At 39.5% G+C, this 14534-nt stretch overlaps 1 protein-coding gene across 2 annotated transcripts; it reads left to right on the top strand.

The window, feature by feature from the left end:
• The first annotated feature begins 758 nt into the window (after nucleotides 1-758).
• On the top strand, nucleotides 759-14386 carry NAE1 (NEDD8 activating enzyme E1 subunit 1). 2 transcript variants are annotated; one of them, XM_065028446.1, is made up of 20 exons: nucleotides 759-917; nucleotides 1910-2013; nucleotides 2104-2164; nucleotides 3085-3115; nucleotides 3701-3772; nucleotides 3880-3959; nucleotides 5031-5140; nucleotides 5487-5596; nucleotides 6190-6252; nucleotides 6508-6571; nucleotides 7339-7430; nucleotides 8797-8856; nucleotides 8945-9078; nucleotides 9904-9979; nucleotides 10344-10383; nucleotides 10882-10968; nucleotides 11985-12077; nucleotides 12487-12601; nucleotides 12677-12726; nucleotides 14128-14386. In XM_065028446.1, exons 1-20 carry the CDS (start codon nucleotides 862-864, stop codon nucleotides 14235-14237), a joined length of 1608 nt encoding a protein of 535 aa, XP_064884518.1. In that variant the 5' UTR covers nucleotides 759-861; the 3' UTR covers nucleotides 14238-14386. The 2 variants fall into 2 exon arrangements, with proteins under 2 accessions (XP_064884518.1, XP_064884519.1); XM_065028447.1 differs by having other exon boundaries at nucleotides 821-917; nucleotides 2104-2168.
• The last annotated feature ends 148 nt before the right edge of the window (nucleotides 14387-14534 follow it).

Consider the following 14534-nt stretch of genomic DNA (forward strand, 5'->3'; position numbering starts at 1 on the left):
AGATTGAAAGGATCACAATACTCTTTTATGGGCTAACAAATGGGAACAATGCACACATTTTAGGACCTCTCTTTTGTTGTTGAAATTTTTAAAGGTGTGAAGCTTTCCTTTTTTAGTGCGCTTCACAGGACAAGCTGTATTGATCCTGTATGGAAAGATTTTCATAACAGAAGTGCATAGATACAAAAGATTTCAGTTTTTTTTGTCTCAATACTGAATAGAAATAATTGTAATAGTGTACACCAACTCTGCAAATGTATCTAACCTGATTTTCCTGAGTGCGGGTACCTGCAGGGCTTCTGACTCAGACTGCTGTAAAACGCCTCAAAACTTCACACCAGAAAGTGGGTTGAGATATGAAGAGAAATACCTTTTTTGAACATGAGTTTTCGGAATGGGACCTTATTTTTAGAAATGTATTCCTGAAGGAAACGCATCCTGTGTTTCTGTGCTTGTGATTCCCACCAGTGTCCCCAAAGACACCCCGACCTCGCTCGGCGCGGGTTTTTCCCACCGTTTTCCAAACTGCCGTCTCGATCTCACTGAACAATGACGGCATCCCCACCGGATCCCGACCGGATCTGCTCAAATCTCCGCGTCAACACGAATTCTCCCGCTTCTCGCCACAGGACTGCAGCACCGCCCGTGTCTCCCGCAGGGAGCCCGGGACGCGTCCCGCCGGGGAGGAGGAGCCGAGTGCGCCCCTCCCGCGTCGCTCCACCTCGCCCCGCCCACAGCCCCGCCCCTCCCACAGCCCCGCCCCCCGGTCGGCTCCCGCTCCGGCGGCCCGCAGCGCCGTCCAGCGGCCCCGCGCATGCGCCCGCCCGCGCCTGCGCAGCGGCTGCCGGGGAGCGTGGGGCAATGGCGCAGGCGGGCCGGGCCAGCCTCAAGGAGCAGAGATACGACCGGCAGCTGAGGTAGCGCGGTGGGGGCTGCGGCCGGGTTCTGCGGGGCTGTCGCCGGCCGCAGCCCGCGCTCCTGCGGCTCTGGCTGCCCGTCCCATCGCCGGGCCCCTCCGCGGCCGCTCGTAGGGAGAGGTGCGGCGGGCGGCGCGGCTGCGGCTGCGCTGGGCGGGCCGGGCTGCTCGCTGCCCCGCTGAGCCGCCGGGGAGCGGCAGTGCCGGCTGCGGCGGAGCCCGGGTGGCGGGGAGGCCGTGGCCGGGCCGGCCGGGCTGTTGGGCCGCTCGCCTCTCGGCTCCGCCGGGCAGCGGCGCGTTCGTGCCTGCGTAGGGAAAAAGGCGCCAGGTGAAGTGAGGCGGGGGCGGCTCGTAGCGGAGCCAGCCTGCATTTGGAGTGTGGCTTGGGTTCATCTGCACATCTTGTACACATTTGAGAGCCTTAGTTATAATGCTTTGCTGTGCCTGGGCAGTAACGTTCTTCTCTGCAGCTGCACTGAGTAACATTCCTGCCCGTGTGTGGGGTTTGTGCCCGAGTACTGTCCTGTCCCCAGTGCAGCCTGTGTTATCTCATAGACGTAGTGAATACAAGAGTCGTTTCCATCTGCTGGTGCCTTTCAGTGTCTTGTATTATAAATCGTAAAAAATATTAAAAACCATTAAAATGTATTATAATAAAACTTACAAACCCCAGAACATTCAGTTTTAGGACAACATGCTGATTTTTAAAAAGCTAAATATTTTACAACAGAAAACGTGCAGAGTATAATAGATGGAGGGAATGAAATGTCAGTAAAATTGGGTTGCTCTTCAGAAAGTTTCATGTTTGTCACACCAAGTTTTCTTAAGGAAAGCTCATCCTGGTTACTGTGATTTAGCCACTTCTCGGTTGAATGGAGAGCAGTATGCAAGCTTCCATTTGGGATTGCTTAAATGTTTAAAAAATTCTTTATATTGGCATTATTATCTGAAATGAAATGACATCAGAATGTTTCTGTTTCCATCCCGATGTAGATTGTGGGGTGACCATGGACAAGAAGCTTTAGAATCTGCCCATGTTTGTGTGATAAATGCAACAGCGACGGGAACTGAAATACTCAAAAACTTAGTGCTGCCAGGTAAGAAGATACTTCTTTTGCATTTTGTAGTGATGTACCTGATAATTTCCTAATGCCTAGTTATTTATTGTAACTTTTTTTTCCCCCAAGGTATTGGTTCATTTACAATTGTCGATGGGAATTGGGTCTCTGGAGAAGATGTTGGAAATAAGTAGGTTTGTTACTAGTTTCTGATAAAAATGAGAAGTAACAGGGTTTCATAAGTAGTTCTGTTAGTGTACTTGTTAAGGAATTCTATAAGATTCTTAATAACTTTAAAACCCCAGATGTATTTCTCCAAGTCTTTTGTGCTTTGGGACGTTTGTGGCACACACAGCATGCATGATAGTTTTGAAATTAGCTCCTAAATTTTACATGGTTTTTTAGTTGCTGTTTTTGTATCTTACAGGTCTGTTTGCTTCACAAATCGAGTTTATAAAGACAGTAGTTTGCTCAATATAAAAACATTCAAAAAGAACCTGTTTGCTGTAATCTTGATACATGATAATGCAAGATTTCCTTGTGTTCCAGCATGACTAAATGTATTTTCCAAAATTTTCATTGTGCAAATAACTTATTTTTAGTTTATCATTGTGAAATTAGGCTAATAGCCACCTATTAGCTTTCACAGCTTTAAAGGCTGTGTGCAGCAGGGGAAAGGATAAGAAACTCTTTATGAATCCTATAGAAACGATCTCTTTGCTCGTTCTAGATCCCGTTCTCTTATGGTTCAGGTAGATACCTACAAATATCTGTCTACTTACAAGGGTTATGTGTGGGCAGAGGGTATTCCGTTACATACAGAAATGAGTACCAATGGATCTTTAATTAGCCTAGTGAAAACGAATCTGCGGTATGATCCTGGCTTCTCGAGGAGTTTGGTGTGTCTTATCTTTCAGATTTGTGGTCCAGGCATTGGAAAGCTTCCTTAAGAAACTGATCATGAGGAAAATATTACAGTGCAGAAAGGCACATTTAAGGGGAATTAGTTTGTGTATGGGAGTCAGCAGCATACTCTGCACTACAAATGTAGCTTTAATGTTGTTTTTCTTCAAAATACAACCTCACATGTAACTCTTGTCTCCTTTTCAGTTTCTTCCTACAAAAAAGCCATATTGGTCAGGTAAGGACGTAACAAGTGTTAATTTAGGTGTGTTGAAAGCATGAAAGTGTTGAGTTAATAGTCAAATGTAGTATTATGAGTAATGCTAAAAACATATGTGGATAGGTTAAAATCTATGTATTCTTTGTCAAAATACCCCATGCTTGCTTTTTAGTCGCTCATAAGTGAGAAGATAAGTTCAATTCTGGTAAGATTGAATGGAAAAATGAACAGGACACAGTTAAGAAAATATTTGGAAGGTTAAGATGAAAGAGAATTGTGGTTGAAGGAGTAAAACTAAGAGTAGAGAGGTGAATGGTGGGTAAAAAGAATCACAAAAATGGGAGAGTCCAAAGGCATTGGCAACTCCTGGAAAGGAATACATAGCTGTCACATAACTTTTGTTTTTAAAATGATATTACTGAAGATGGACTCAAACAAGTGCCTGCTGTAAAGGGATTTATTTTTTTCTTCAGATAAGCAAGACTTGGAATAAGAAATCCTACCTCATGTATTTTTTTTTTAGCATGCTGCATATGTAGTACTGATATGCTATATAAATTACAGTTCAGGAGGTTAAACATTGTTTTGATTTTTCTGAAACAGAATCGTGCCCAGAGTGCTACTGAGCTCTTGCAAGAACTGAACAATGATGTTTCTGGAAACTTTGTCGAAGAGGTTTGTTTTCTGAAATCAGTCGTATGTTTCCTGGTACACAATGTGATGAAAGTCTGAAATAATACCTGTGTGTTTCCTGACATTTGTTTTTTTTCCCAACTATTTAGAGTCCAGAAAAACTTCTAGAGAATGACCCTTCCTTTTTTAATCGGTTTAACTTGGTGGTTGCAACCCAACTACCAGAAAGGTAAAGAGTAACCTGAAGTTGTTTTTTGTTTGTTTTCATTCAGTTGTAAAAGCAGGTTTCAATTGCAGGCATATGTTTGCAGGAAAACTTACGCAAAATGCAACTCTGTCATTGTGAAGAAAAGTTACAGTAAATTATGGCATTTTTTCTACAGACCTTTAATATATTACTACATAGTTTAAAACCTTCTTCAGATCCCCGTCTGACTCATAGTTGCTGTCTCCAGATATATTCTTCTATGTCAACTGCTCTTGTAGTGAAAGTTGTTTCTGGTCCAAAATCACTATAACAAGTGTTCTTATGTAAAACCTAACAGATCATAGGAGCTGTGATACCTTTAGATTTTTGTGAATCTGCTTTATCTTTTGTGTAGGTTTTTCCATTTTACCCGTGTATATATTTATTTTGCCTGTAGAAACTTGCTGAGAGGTGTCTCCTGTGCTGCCTTCCAGGGAACAGTACACAGGAAAAATGACAGTTCTCAGAATATTGAGAAACTGGTGGAGAAGAGGACGTTCCTGTTTCAGTAGCAAAGCTGCCTCCACAGAGGCAAGAGGTTGCTGGATAGATGAATAGTTAAATCTTGGTTTTGTAAGGAAGAGGCTGTTCATACTTCATATATATCTCCCTCCCTCTACTTATAGAGGAGCTGGAGATACTGTCTCTTAAAGAAATAAGAGTCAACTTGCCTCTTTGAAGTGGTGATTTTCCTGCAGACATCTGTGAATAAAGAGTATTTATATGCTATGCAAAAGCCTGTGATTGGAATTGCCCCTACTGGAAGTTATGTTTGTGCAACATACCAATCTCATTGGAGTTTTTTGTTTAATTGATAGTTGGAACATTTGGGAGAATAGAGTTAAATATAAGTGAGCTAATGGATAAATATATTTCTAACCTAGTGTAAATTCACATATAAAATTAATGACCTGGTATGTGCTTAGAATCATGATAATATTAGAGTTCTCCCATAGAAAAATTACCTTTCACAAGCAACTTGTGTAAGAGTTAAGTTTGTAGTTAACTGTTGTCCTCTCGTATATCTGACAAAACAAGTGGTTTTCCTTACAGTACGTTGCTGCGCTTGGCTGAACTTCTCTGGAATTCCAACATTCCTCTGCTGGTCTGCAGGACTTATGGACTGGTTGGTTATATGAGGATCGTTATGAAAGAACATACAGGTTAGAGGGTTTCCTGAGATAAAGACTCTTCTAAAAGCCTTAAGGGTTCAATATGTGATGTCACTTTTTTTTTTCCATCTTTATTTTGTGTTGTATTTAGTATTTGTTAAGTCTTATGTAGTTTGCAGTTTGTCACTAGGAGCACTCTTGGAGGAATGCATAGAAATCATATGGACTGCAACAAATAGTAAAATTGAGATTATCTCACATTAAAATTAATTACACAAAACACTTACTCTGAGAATCAAGCAGCATAAGGAGCAGATGATGTGCTGTATTCGGTGTATAGTGCTGTTTTGAAGGTCGAACGTAAGTGTGATATGCATTGTGTAACTTTTTCTCACAGTTGTTGAATCCCATCCTGACAATACGTTAGAAGATCTGAGACTGGACAAACCATTTCCGGAACTGAGGGAACACATTCAGTCTTATGACTTGGATCATATGGACAAAAAGGTTGGTATGTGGTTTACATTATGTGCTCTACGACAGATGCAGACACAGAACAGGGGTTCTATGAGGATGACTCTTCACAGATTACTTCTCGTGCTGCCGAGCCTCAGCTGAGCAGAGGCAACTGCACTATCAGTCACAAAGTGCTATTTTTTACCTTTGCCCCACATATTACTGTCTGTATTTATATCTTAAGCAAATGGGGGTGTTGGGAAGTAATGAATATTGTTGGACAACTTGGATATTTTATTAGATTTATTTCCTCGTGCCTCCCATTTTTAAAAGAATATTTATGATTGCCTACTGCTGCAGGGCTTTGCAGTGTGGATGTTTTTGCATAACATAAGTTCCACTTTGGATAAATGTTGGAGAACTTGGCTCAGCCACCCTTCTTTTAAGTAAGGGAATAGTGATTTAGTGATTTGTTTTATAGTAGTTAGAGAATGTTATTTCTGAGCTGAAATGTGGAGCGTGTCCTGCGTTTTTACAACAGTGGAGGGGATGTTAGATATGTACATTTAAAATAGATTTGTAATTTGCGTCCCATTTTTATCTTTTCTCAACTTGACAAATGTTTCTCTGCTCTTCAATTACAGGACCACAGCCACACTCCGTGGATTGTGATTGTAGCCAAATATCTAACAAAATGGTTCAACGAGGTATATTGCAAAACTTCATAAATCATCGGTATTATTGTTACTACCTCTTTAATTAGTTCTTTTCTAAACTAGGTTATTATGTTCGCAATGTGTAACAAATAAAGAAAAGAGGGTGAAACCATTAAAAAGTTTACTAGTTGAAATAGAAGTGAATATGTGTGGACAGTGACAGACTTCTGGAGTTCAGCAGTCTGAGCACAATGAAATTAGCAATAGCTGTTTTAAATAGAAATATTTTTGTGTTTTTCAATTTAGAACAGTGACCAGTTGCCTAAGAGTTACAAAGAAAAAGAAGCTTTCAGACAACTGATTCGGCAAGGTAATATATGTCGTAGAGTCGCTTATTCATACTGGCAGAAATATGTGAGGCAATATCTGGAAAATAATCCGAAGTTCTCTCCGGGTTGATTTATGAGAGTCTGCTGGCACATGCAGTACAATTCTTTTGCACAATGACTGTCTTACGCAGGTGCTTGCAGATGCTAAAATCAGTGAGGGGTTTCTAAGATCTAGAAATATGTTGCCATAGATTATTGTAGAATAAAACCAGTAACTGAACTTCTGGTATTCTCTCATTTAAAGCTGGCCCACGTGCACATTGCGGAGTGTTCTGTCATCTTCATCCCCGGGCTGGGCTGGGAACCGGTCTGTAGTGATTACCTTTGGTTAAATTAGGTTTTTAGTGCAGTCCATTTCTTGGTCTGGCTTGTTGGGTGGGTTTGTAAGTGTTGACAGATTTGACCGAAAAAACACACCAAGACATGACTGGGGCTGGGAAGGAGAGTTGAATTGCCTTTTTACCACCATCTGCATTCATTCAGTGATTATGAAACTCTACTCTCTTTCTCACACAAATAAACTGATATATTTGTGATAAGCAACTTGTACATAACATCACAGGAAAACTAATCTGATGCAGAATGTACATGTAGCTGATTTTATCAGTACGTCTTACTAGTAATCCAGTTTTTTGCTGCTTAGTTATTATGCCCCAAATGCATTCAAAGCCAGTCTGCTCTGTTGGTAAGACCCACATGATGAATTGTAACTCAGAACATGAGTTTTGGTTTATTTGTTTTCAATAAGGTATCTTAAAGAATGAAAGTGGGACCCCAGAAGATGAGGAAAACTTTGAAGAAGCTATAAAAAATGTGAACACCGCATTAAATACTACAGAGGTAAAATAAACATTTATGGGACAAAACTGAAGAAACTTCAACTACCTCATTTTTTCAGAACATATTATGCACTTTTAGGACAGAAATTCCATTTGCAACGTTTATATTTAGGTAAAACGGGATTATTACAGTTTTAAAAATTGAAATAATGTGTAGTAAAATAGACCTAGACTAGGTGGCACTGTAGCTTATGGAAATTTTTATTTCCTTGCTCATGCAGGGAAGCTACGCTTCTGTCCTGAAGATGTGAATTCAAGTACAGAAAGAATCAGTAGCCAGAGTTCATTAGCAATGCATGCCTGGCTTAGACTTTACCACGTTTCTTTTACAGATCAAACTGTGGAGCGCTTGGTAAATTAGCAGCCACTAGTGTGGGTGATGTTCGATTTACATACATTGCTAGGAGAAAAAGCCTTTGTTGAAATGATGCTATATTGAAGCCGCTTGCTGCAGTATTGATTCTGTATAGAAGTGAGGTGCTGCAAGGGACCTTTGACTCAGCAAATTCAGTACTTTCCTCTTTGAAGAAACATGTTATGGAATTCCTTTCATAAACTGATCAAGCAAAAAGGTGTTAAAAATGACGTTTTTGTTGTTTTTAAATAATCCTGAAGCAGTAACTCATGGTTTAGAATTGACATCTGATTTCTTTAATTTCTCATCCATAGTAAATTGCAAAAGTTACATGGGGTAAAAAAACATTTTGTGATTCTTTGTGGATGACATTCAGTTTTTATTTGAACGGTGCTGGTCCTTGCTTGCACAGTCACATTAAGTCTCCCAAAAAAGCAGCAGGTAAAACTTAGTGCTCACATCTGGGCCACTACAAGCCGTGTCCCAGGTTATTAGTGATTTATTTCAGTTTATGTGTCAGACTGAAATCTGGCAGTTAAGGGGTCAAACCACTCACTTCTGCAGCCCCTCTTTACTTCCCTGGCTTTTTTGCTGCTCCACGTCTGGCCGGTAGGATGGACAGCTGATACCGGTGGTACCTTTTGCTGATACCGGTGGTACCTTTTGCTGATACCGGTGGTACCTTTTGCTGATACCGGTGGTACCTTTTGCTGATACCGGTGGTACCTTTTGCTGATAGTGCTGCCAGTTTTTTAAATCTTCCTTGTGGAAGATGGAAGTGAGGTGAGATTTTGTTTGTAATGTTTATCTAGATCAGAAGCACGTGCCTTGTTTTCAGGCAGTGCTACTATTTGAAATATGTTTGAAAAGCACTAAGTATGCAAGATTCAGCAGAGATTTTGGTGTGAAACTCTGAGGTCACTTAGAGTTGGCTCATCTATGTAGTGAGTGTTGAGAGAGTTCAGGAAATCCCAAGTCAAGTAAATACAAACCCGTTTTATTTTTTTCATAGATTCCAAGATGCATTGAAGAGATTTTTAATGATGATTGCTGCATAAACCTCACAGAGCAGGTAATGAGTAATTAAGGGTAAAGCTTAAATGTAGCAGAAGCATCATAAATAACATTTGTGTACGTGACTATCTCTTGTGCATTTGCAGTCACCCTCCTTCTGGGTTTTGGCTCGAGCTGTGAAGGAATTTGTGGCAAATGAGGGACAAGGAAGCTTGCCTGTCCGGGGCACTATTCCTGACATGATCGCAGACTCCAATAAATTCATCAAGTTGCAAAACGTGTAAGTATACGGTTTTTACTTTAATAGTTACTATTGGTAGTAAATGGTGATGACTTCAGACCTCACAAAGTGCATGAATTCCTGTATTTAAAAAGAAAAGTGTATGTGGGAGTGGAGTGAGGAGGGTGTGAGGAGCATGGCAGCCTGGGGCTGTCTGGAACCAGGGCCTCAGCCTCCAGTGCACCCCAGTTTCCTAAGGCTGGGCAGTAAGGGATCACTTTTCTTGGTTTTGGATCTAGTAAAGACAGTCCTGTAGTGGATCCCATAGCCCAGCTACTGCTGCCCAAAGCAAATTGTTGCTGAAACGCAGCCTTTGTTTTTTTCTCCTCAGTATGTATGTCAACCAGGTTACAGAAATTCTAGTTTCCTAGGTATTTAATTCTAAATAGAACACTTACAGTTCCTTAATGAGCTCATAAATTGAATTTTATTAAATACCGTGTTGTAGAGATGTTTGCATTGTCATAGGTCGTAACAGAACTAATACGCTATGGCCACAAATACTGAAATACAGAAATGAATGACATCCTTCAAGCCAAATGAAGGACACATAGCTGTTGTTCTGAAACTACTTAATGTTCTTCCTCTGTCTTTTTGTAGTTACATTTATTTTAACTGTTTTCTAGACCACATGTTTAGTGAACAGCCCAGCCATGCCCAACAGTCAGACAGGGAAGTAACAGGTGTATTCCCGGCCTTGAGGTGGCTCACTTCATTCACATGGCATGTATTTTGTCTGTATAATATAAACCAAAAAGAAATGGTCTTCACTGTGAAGTTGATGGCTTTATCTTGTACTTGATAAGACTTCTTTATTATTCACAGATACCGTGAAAAAGCGAAGAAGGATATTGCTGCTGTGGGTAACCATGCTGCTAAACTGTTACAATCCTTAGGCAAGGTAATGAAAAATCTACCCTCGTTCTGACAAGATAGAAATACTTTTACCCTGACTTTCTGTACAGACATAAGTCACAGAAGACAGATACGAAAAGAGAAGGCTTAGTTACCTTATTTTTTCAAAAGGTTTAAATGAGTTCTAATTAAATTTTTTATCCAGGGTCTGTTTTATTTATCACGTTTGATTTGGTCCTATAAAAGCAAAAGGAGTACAGAGATATATTATTTACAATTTGAGTTTTGCTTGTTTGTTTATTTTATTTTAACAAAAATGACTAGTTCACAATGAATGTGTGAATATATCTGAAAACATAAATTCTTTGGTCATTGTATGTACTGGAATGAGAGTATATTCTCTCTTTTAGGCACCCGAATCTATTTCAGAGAGAGAATTAAAATTATTTTGTAAGTATGCTTGAATTCTGTCCCTGTGTTTATGCAAATTATCAAAGAATCAAAAACTTTTGACTGCCAATGTAGTTATTAATCAGTAACTCAATATTTGAATTTTTCATAGAATCATAGGAGATGTAGTGGAAAAGCACCCTTGTTTGTTTTTAGTATGGGAGAGGAGAATGTGAAGTTGATGGCTGTGATTGATGAATTGCTATGGAAGAGCTACACGTCTTGTGCGCTTTTACATTAACATGGTGGATACATGTAGATTCTACAAGTAAATAAGCACAAAATACTTCCCTAAAATACTTGTGATCATAGACCTAAATGTAGTTCAGTAGATTTTATTGCTGCAAGAAACTGGAAGAAACATCAAAGTGTTAAATGAAATTATTATAAGTTTTAGTGTTTCATGTTTAACTCATCAAAGATACAGACTTGCAAAGATTTTCTAGTTGGTGATGCATTCAAGTAGGTGATGCTCTCCTTTCTGCACCCTCTGCTTAGGCAGCAACTCGGCTTTTCTCCGAGTAGTACGCTGTAGATCTCTGGCTGAAGAATATGGCTTGAACACTTTTAACAAGGATGAAATCAGTAAGTACTCCAGTTTTGCACATACTTCAATTGCATTTTCAACTTGAAATGGTTTTGTGATCAAAAAGAATTGTATGTTACACATTCTGTTTTATTATGCAGTTTTATAATTTGGCATCAACTACAAGTATCGTTTCCACATCTAGAATGTTGAATTAAATTTGATTTTTGAAAGTTAAAAAATGACCTTACAGATTGATACATGTTTCAGGTGTTTTTTCATGGAGATTTTATTTTTGATAGCACATAAATAAAACATTTTCTTCAAATTTCTCTTTTCTGTACCTCAGTTTTCTCTGACAGAGTTGGAAAGGTGCTTTCACCTGACCAAAGTTACAAGACTAATTGCCTTGACCCCCTCTAAGCTTATATTTTCAGTATGTGAACTAGCAAACTAGTTACTTCATGTTGCATTTTGTTTTTTTTTTTTGAACCTGGATAAATTAAAAAAAAAAAAAGCTCAATTATTTTTATTGAAGGCATAATAAGAGATAATGGGTTTAAGCTGGAACACAAGAGGTTCCACTTAAACTTGAGAAGAAACTTCTTCTCAGTGAGGGTGGCAGAGCCTGGCCCAGGCTGCCCAGGGGGGTTGTGGAGTCTCCTCTGCAGACATTCCAACCCGCCTGGACACCTTCCTGTGTAACCTCATCTGGGTGTTCCTGCTCCATGGGGGGATTGCACTGGATGAGCTTTCCAGGTCCCTTCCAACCCCTGACATTCTATGATTCTATGATTTAATGTTAGAGCATGTGTCAGAGCTGAAATGTGAATATCTTCACTGACCAGTTTAAATCAAATACCTTCAATATGTTTGGTCATACACTGGAGTCAAACTTGTGTATCTGAAAACTGACTCATCGAGATTCTCAGCTGCGGGTTGTTTTCATTAAATTATATTTTCAGTGCGGAGTTTACAGTTTAAGCACATTGGGAATACTTGATTTCAAGTAGTTAAAAATCCTTTTTTTTCCATTTTGTGTGTACCAGTTAACCAGTTCTCTTCCTGTTTTCAGTTTCCCATATGGATAATCCAGACAGTGAACTAGTGCTGTACCTGATGCTGCGGGCTGTAGATAGATTTTATAAGCAGCATGGTAGATATCCAGGTATGTTAATGCCAGAGTTACCTAATGTCATAAAAAACCCCACAACTAATAGTTACTATAATACTATAAACTATTAATATAGTGTTAGTTGTAGTTTTGCTTCCATATTAATATTAACTTTAAGAATGTGAAAGTTAAAGTGAGAATTTTTTCTCATTAGGAAATTATGGAATTTATCTGAATTGATAACACTGAAATGGGTTGTGTGGGTTATGAATCGGTTCAGCTATTCAGTATTTGTCACTACCATGTGTAGCACCAACAGAACATGCAATTATTAGTCTACTAATAATATGTTAACTGGCTTAGAAACTTTTCAGAAAGCAAAATTCTTTCGCTGCCATGTAAACCCATGAACTTTGACTATGTTGTTATGGTTCTGTGACGAAACAGTTAACTGGTTTTCCAGGTGTCTACAACTACCAGGTAGAAGATGATATTGGAAAACTAAAATCATGCCTCAGTGGTTTCTTACAAGAACATGGGTTGTCTGTAGTGGTGAAAGATGACTATGTTCATGAGTTGTAAGTATTATATCGTAAGTGTTGCTTTATCGGTAGAACTGACCTGAAAACACTAAGTGTTACTTTGCTCTCCAGTTGTCGCTATGGAGCTGCTGAGCCACATGCTGTTGCTGCCTTCATGGGAGGTAAGAATGTCACTGTATGTTGAAGGGCCATACAAATAAACCCACCTGCTGCAGTACATGCTTGGGTCAGAATCTCCTCTGGTTTAATTACTTTGTATTGTCAGAGCAAAGGCTGTGATCACAGACTGTAGTTTAAACAGTGTTAGAACAAAATCTGCCCCCTTCATTCTCCAGATGTAACCTCCTATGGCGTATAGAGAAGGTGGACAAAGCAAGGGTTTCAAGTCAGTAAAAGAAACCAAATAAACTTAAAAATTAGTCTCAGTATATCAATTCTAGTAGCTTTATAATGTGTTTTGAAATAAAATGCTTGAAAGAGGCTTTGAGGTTTGTTTTTAAAGGAATAATTGTACTAATATTAAAATTAACACAGTACACATCTTCCTTTAACTCAATAACACTTATGTTACGTATCTATTAAATATAAATAGCCTTGATTGCTTACCTTAATTCAACCTGTGGGTATTATCAAGACTCTCTATAACTACCTGAAGGGCAGTTCTAGCCAGGTGGGGATTGGTCTCTTCTCCCAGGCAGTCAGCAATAGGACAAGGGGGCATGGGCTTAAACTCTACCAGGGGAAATTTAGGCTGGATATTAGAAAGACATTCTTTACAGAGAGAGTGGTCAGGCATTGGAATGGCTGCCCAGGGAGGTGCTGGACTCACCGGCCCTGGAGGTTTTTAAACTGAGGTTGGACATGGCACTTAGTGCCATGATCTAGTAAACGGACTGGAGTTGGACCAAGGCTTGGACTCGATGATCTCTGAGGTCTTTTCCAACCCAGTCGATTCTGTGATTCTATAATGGATGCTCAAAATTTATATATCCAGTTAAGTTCTTTATTTGGCTTCATGCAGTGCTGAAGATAATTATGTATTAAGTAGTCTGTGGATTTGGGATTTTTTTTCTGCTTAAATGAAACTTGGTATGTGCAGTGCTTTAGAAAAATTAATATAAAGGTAACTTCTGAAGAAATTACAGACTATTTCATGCTACAGGAGAACATGCAGGGATTACAGTGCAGTGACCCTTCAATTTATTTTACAGTTTAAATGTATATGATTTTTTTAATTGAACTTCTCAGTTTCATTTAGAGGTCACAGTTTATATGGGTCTGTCTGCTTGCGCGTTTTTACTGTGTTTGTGTGGATATGTACATGGAGAGAGCAAGTGTATACAGCAGAGTGGATGCGAAGCTGCCTTTCCCAGTAACAGCTTTCTGCCTGGAACGTCCTGAAAGGCATTTTTACCTCCTAGGAGCTGTGTCAGGCACTTCCCAAATAATTCCAGTGTAGTGAGTTCTAGATAAATAACATTCTTTTACTAGTTCTTAAATACCAGCTGCTAACTCCCTTTTTGTTTGGTTTTGTGCTGTTCTGTTTGTTTTTTCCTTTCCAGGAGCTGCTGCACAGGAGGTTATCAAAGTCATTACAGGGCAGTTTGTAATTTTTAATAACACCTACATTTACAGTGGAATGTCACAGACTTCAGCGACCTTCCAGCTATAGGGTAACGATCTCCCACTGCTGCTTGTTCTGTAAATATCGTGCCACTGACTGGACTCTTCTGTTTTACCTGCAAATTAAAGTTCCTTTATTTGTAACAATTTTATCATTTTTTTTCCTCTGGGGACAAATAAAATCATATCAAATCCCGACATTTTTTTTAAATCTAGAATTTTCTGATTCGCCTTTGAGAGAAGAAGGTGGCAGCTGTTCTTTGACAGGGTGAGTTGTGTTTACAGATGGACTCGCCTGGTTTGCAGTAGAGCTGAACTTCTTCACAACAGCTGCTTTTCAGTTAGG

Source organism: Columba livia, chromosome 13, assembly GCF_036013475.1.
Source record: "Columba livia isolate bColLiv1 breed racing homer chromosome 13, bColLiv1.pat.W.v2, whole genome shotgun sequence".
Classification (NCBI taxonomy): domain Eukaryota; kingdom Metazoa; phylum Chordata; class Aves; order Columbiformes; family Columbidae; genus Columba; species Columba livia.

Excerpts from the sequence above, each read along its gene's own strand:
- NAE1 (XM_065028446.1), top strand. The coding sequence starts at position 862 with ATGGCGCAGGCGGGCCGGGCCAGCCTCAAGGAGCAGAGATACGACCGG. Across the intron at positions 5,141-5,486 it reads CGTTATGAAAGAACATACAG|TTGTTGAATCCCATCCTGAC; the intron begins GTTAGAGGGTTT and ends TTTTTCTCACAG. Across the intron at positions 7,431-8,796 it reads CCGCATTAAATACTACAGAG|ATTCCAAGATGCATTGAAGA; the intron begins GTAAAATAAACA and ends TTTTTTTCATAG.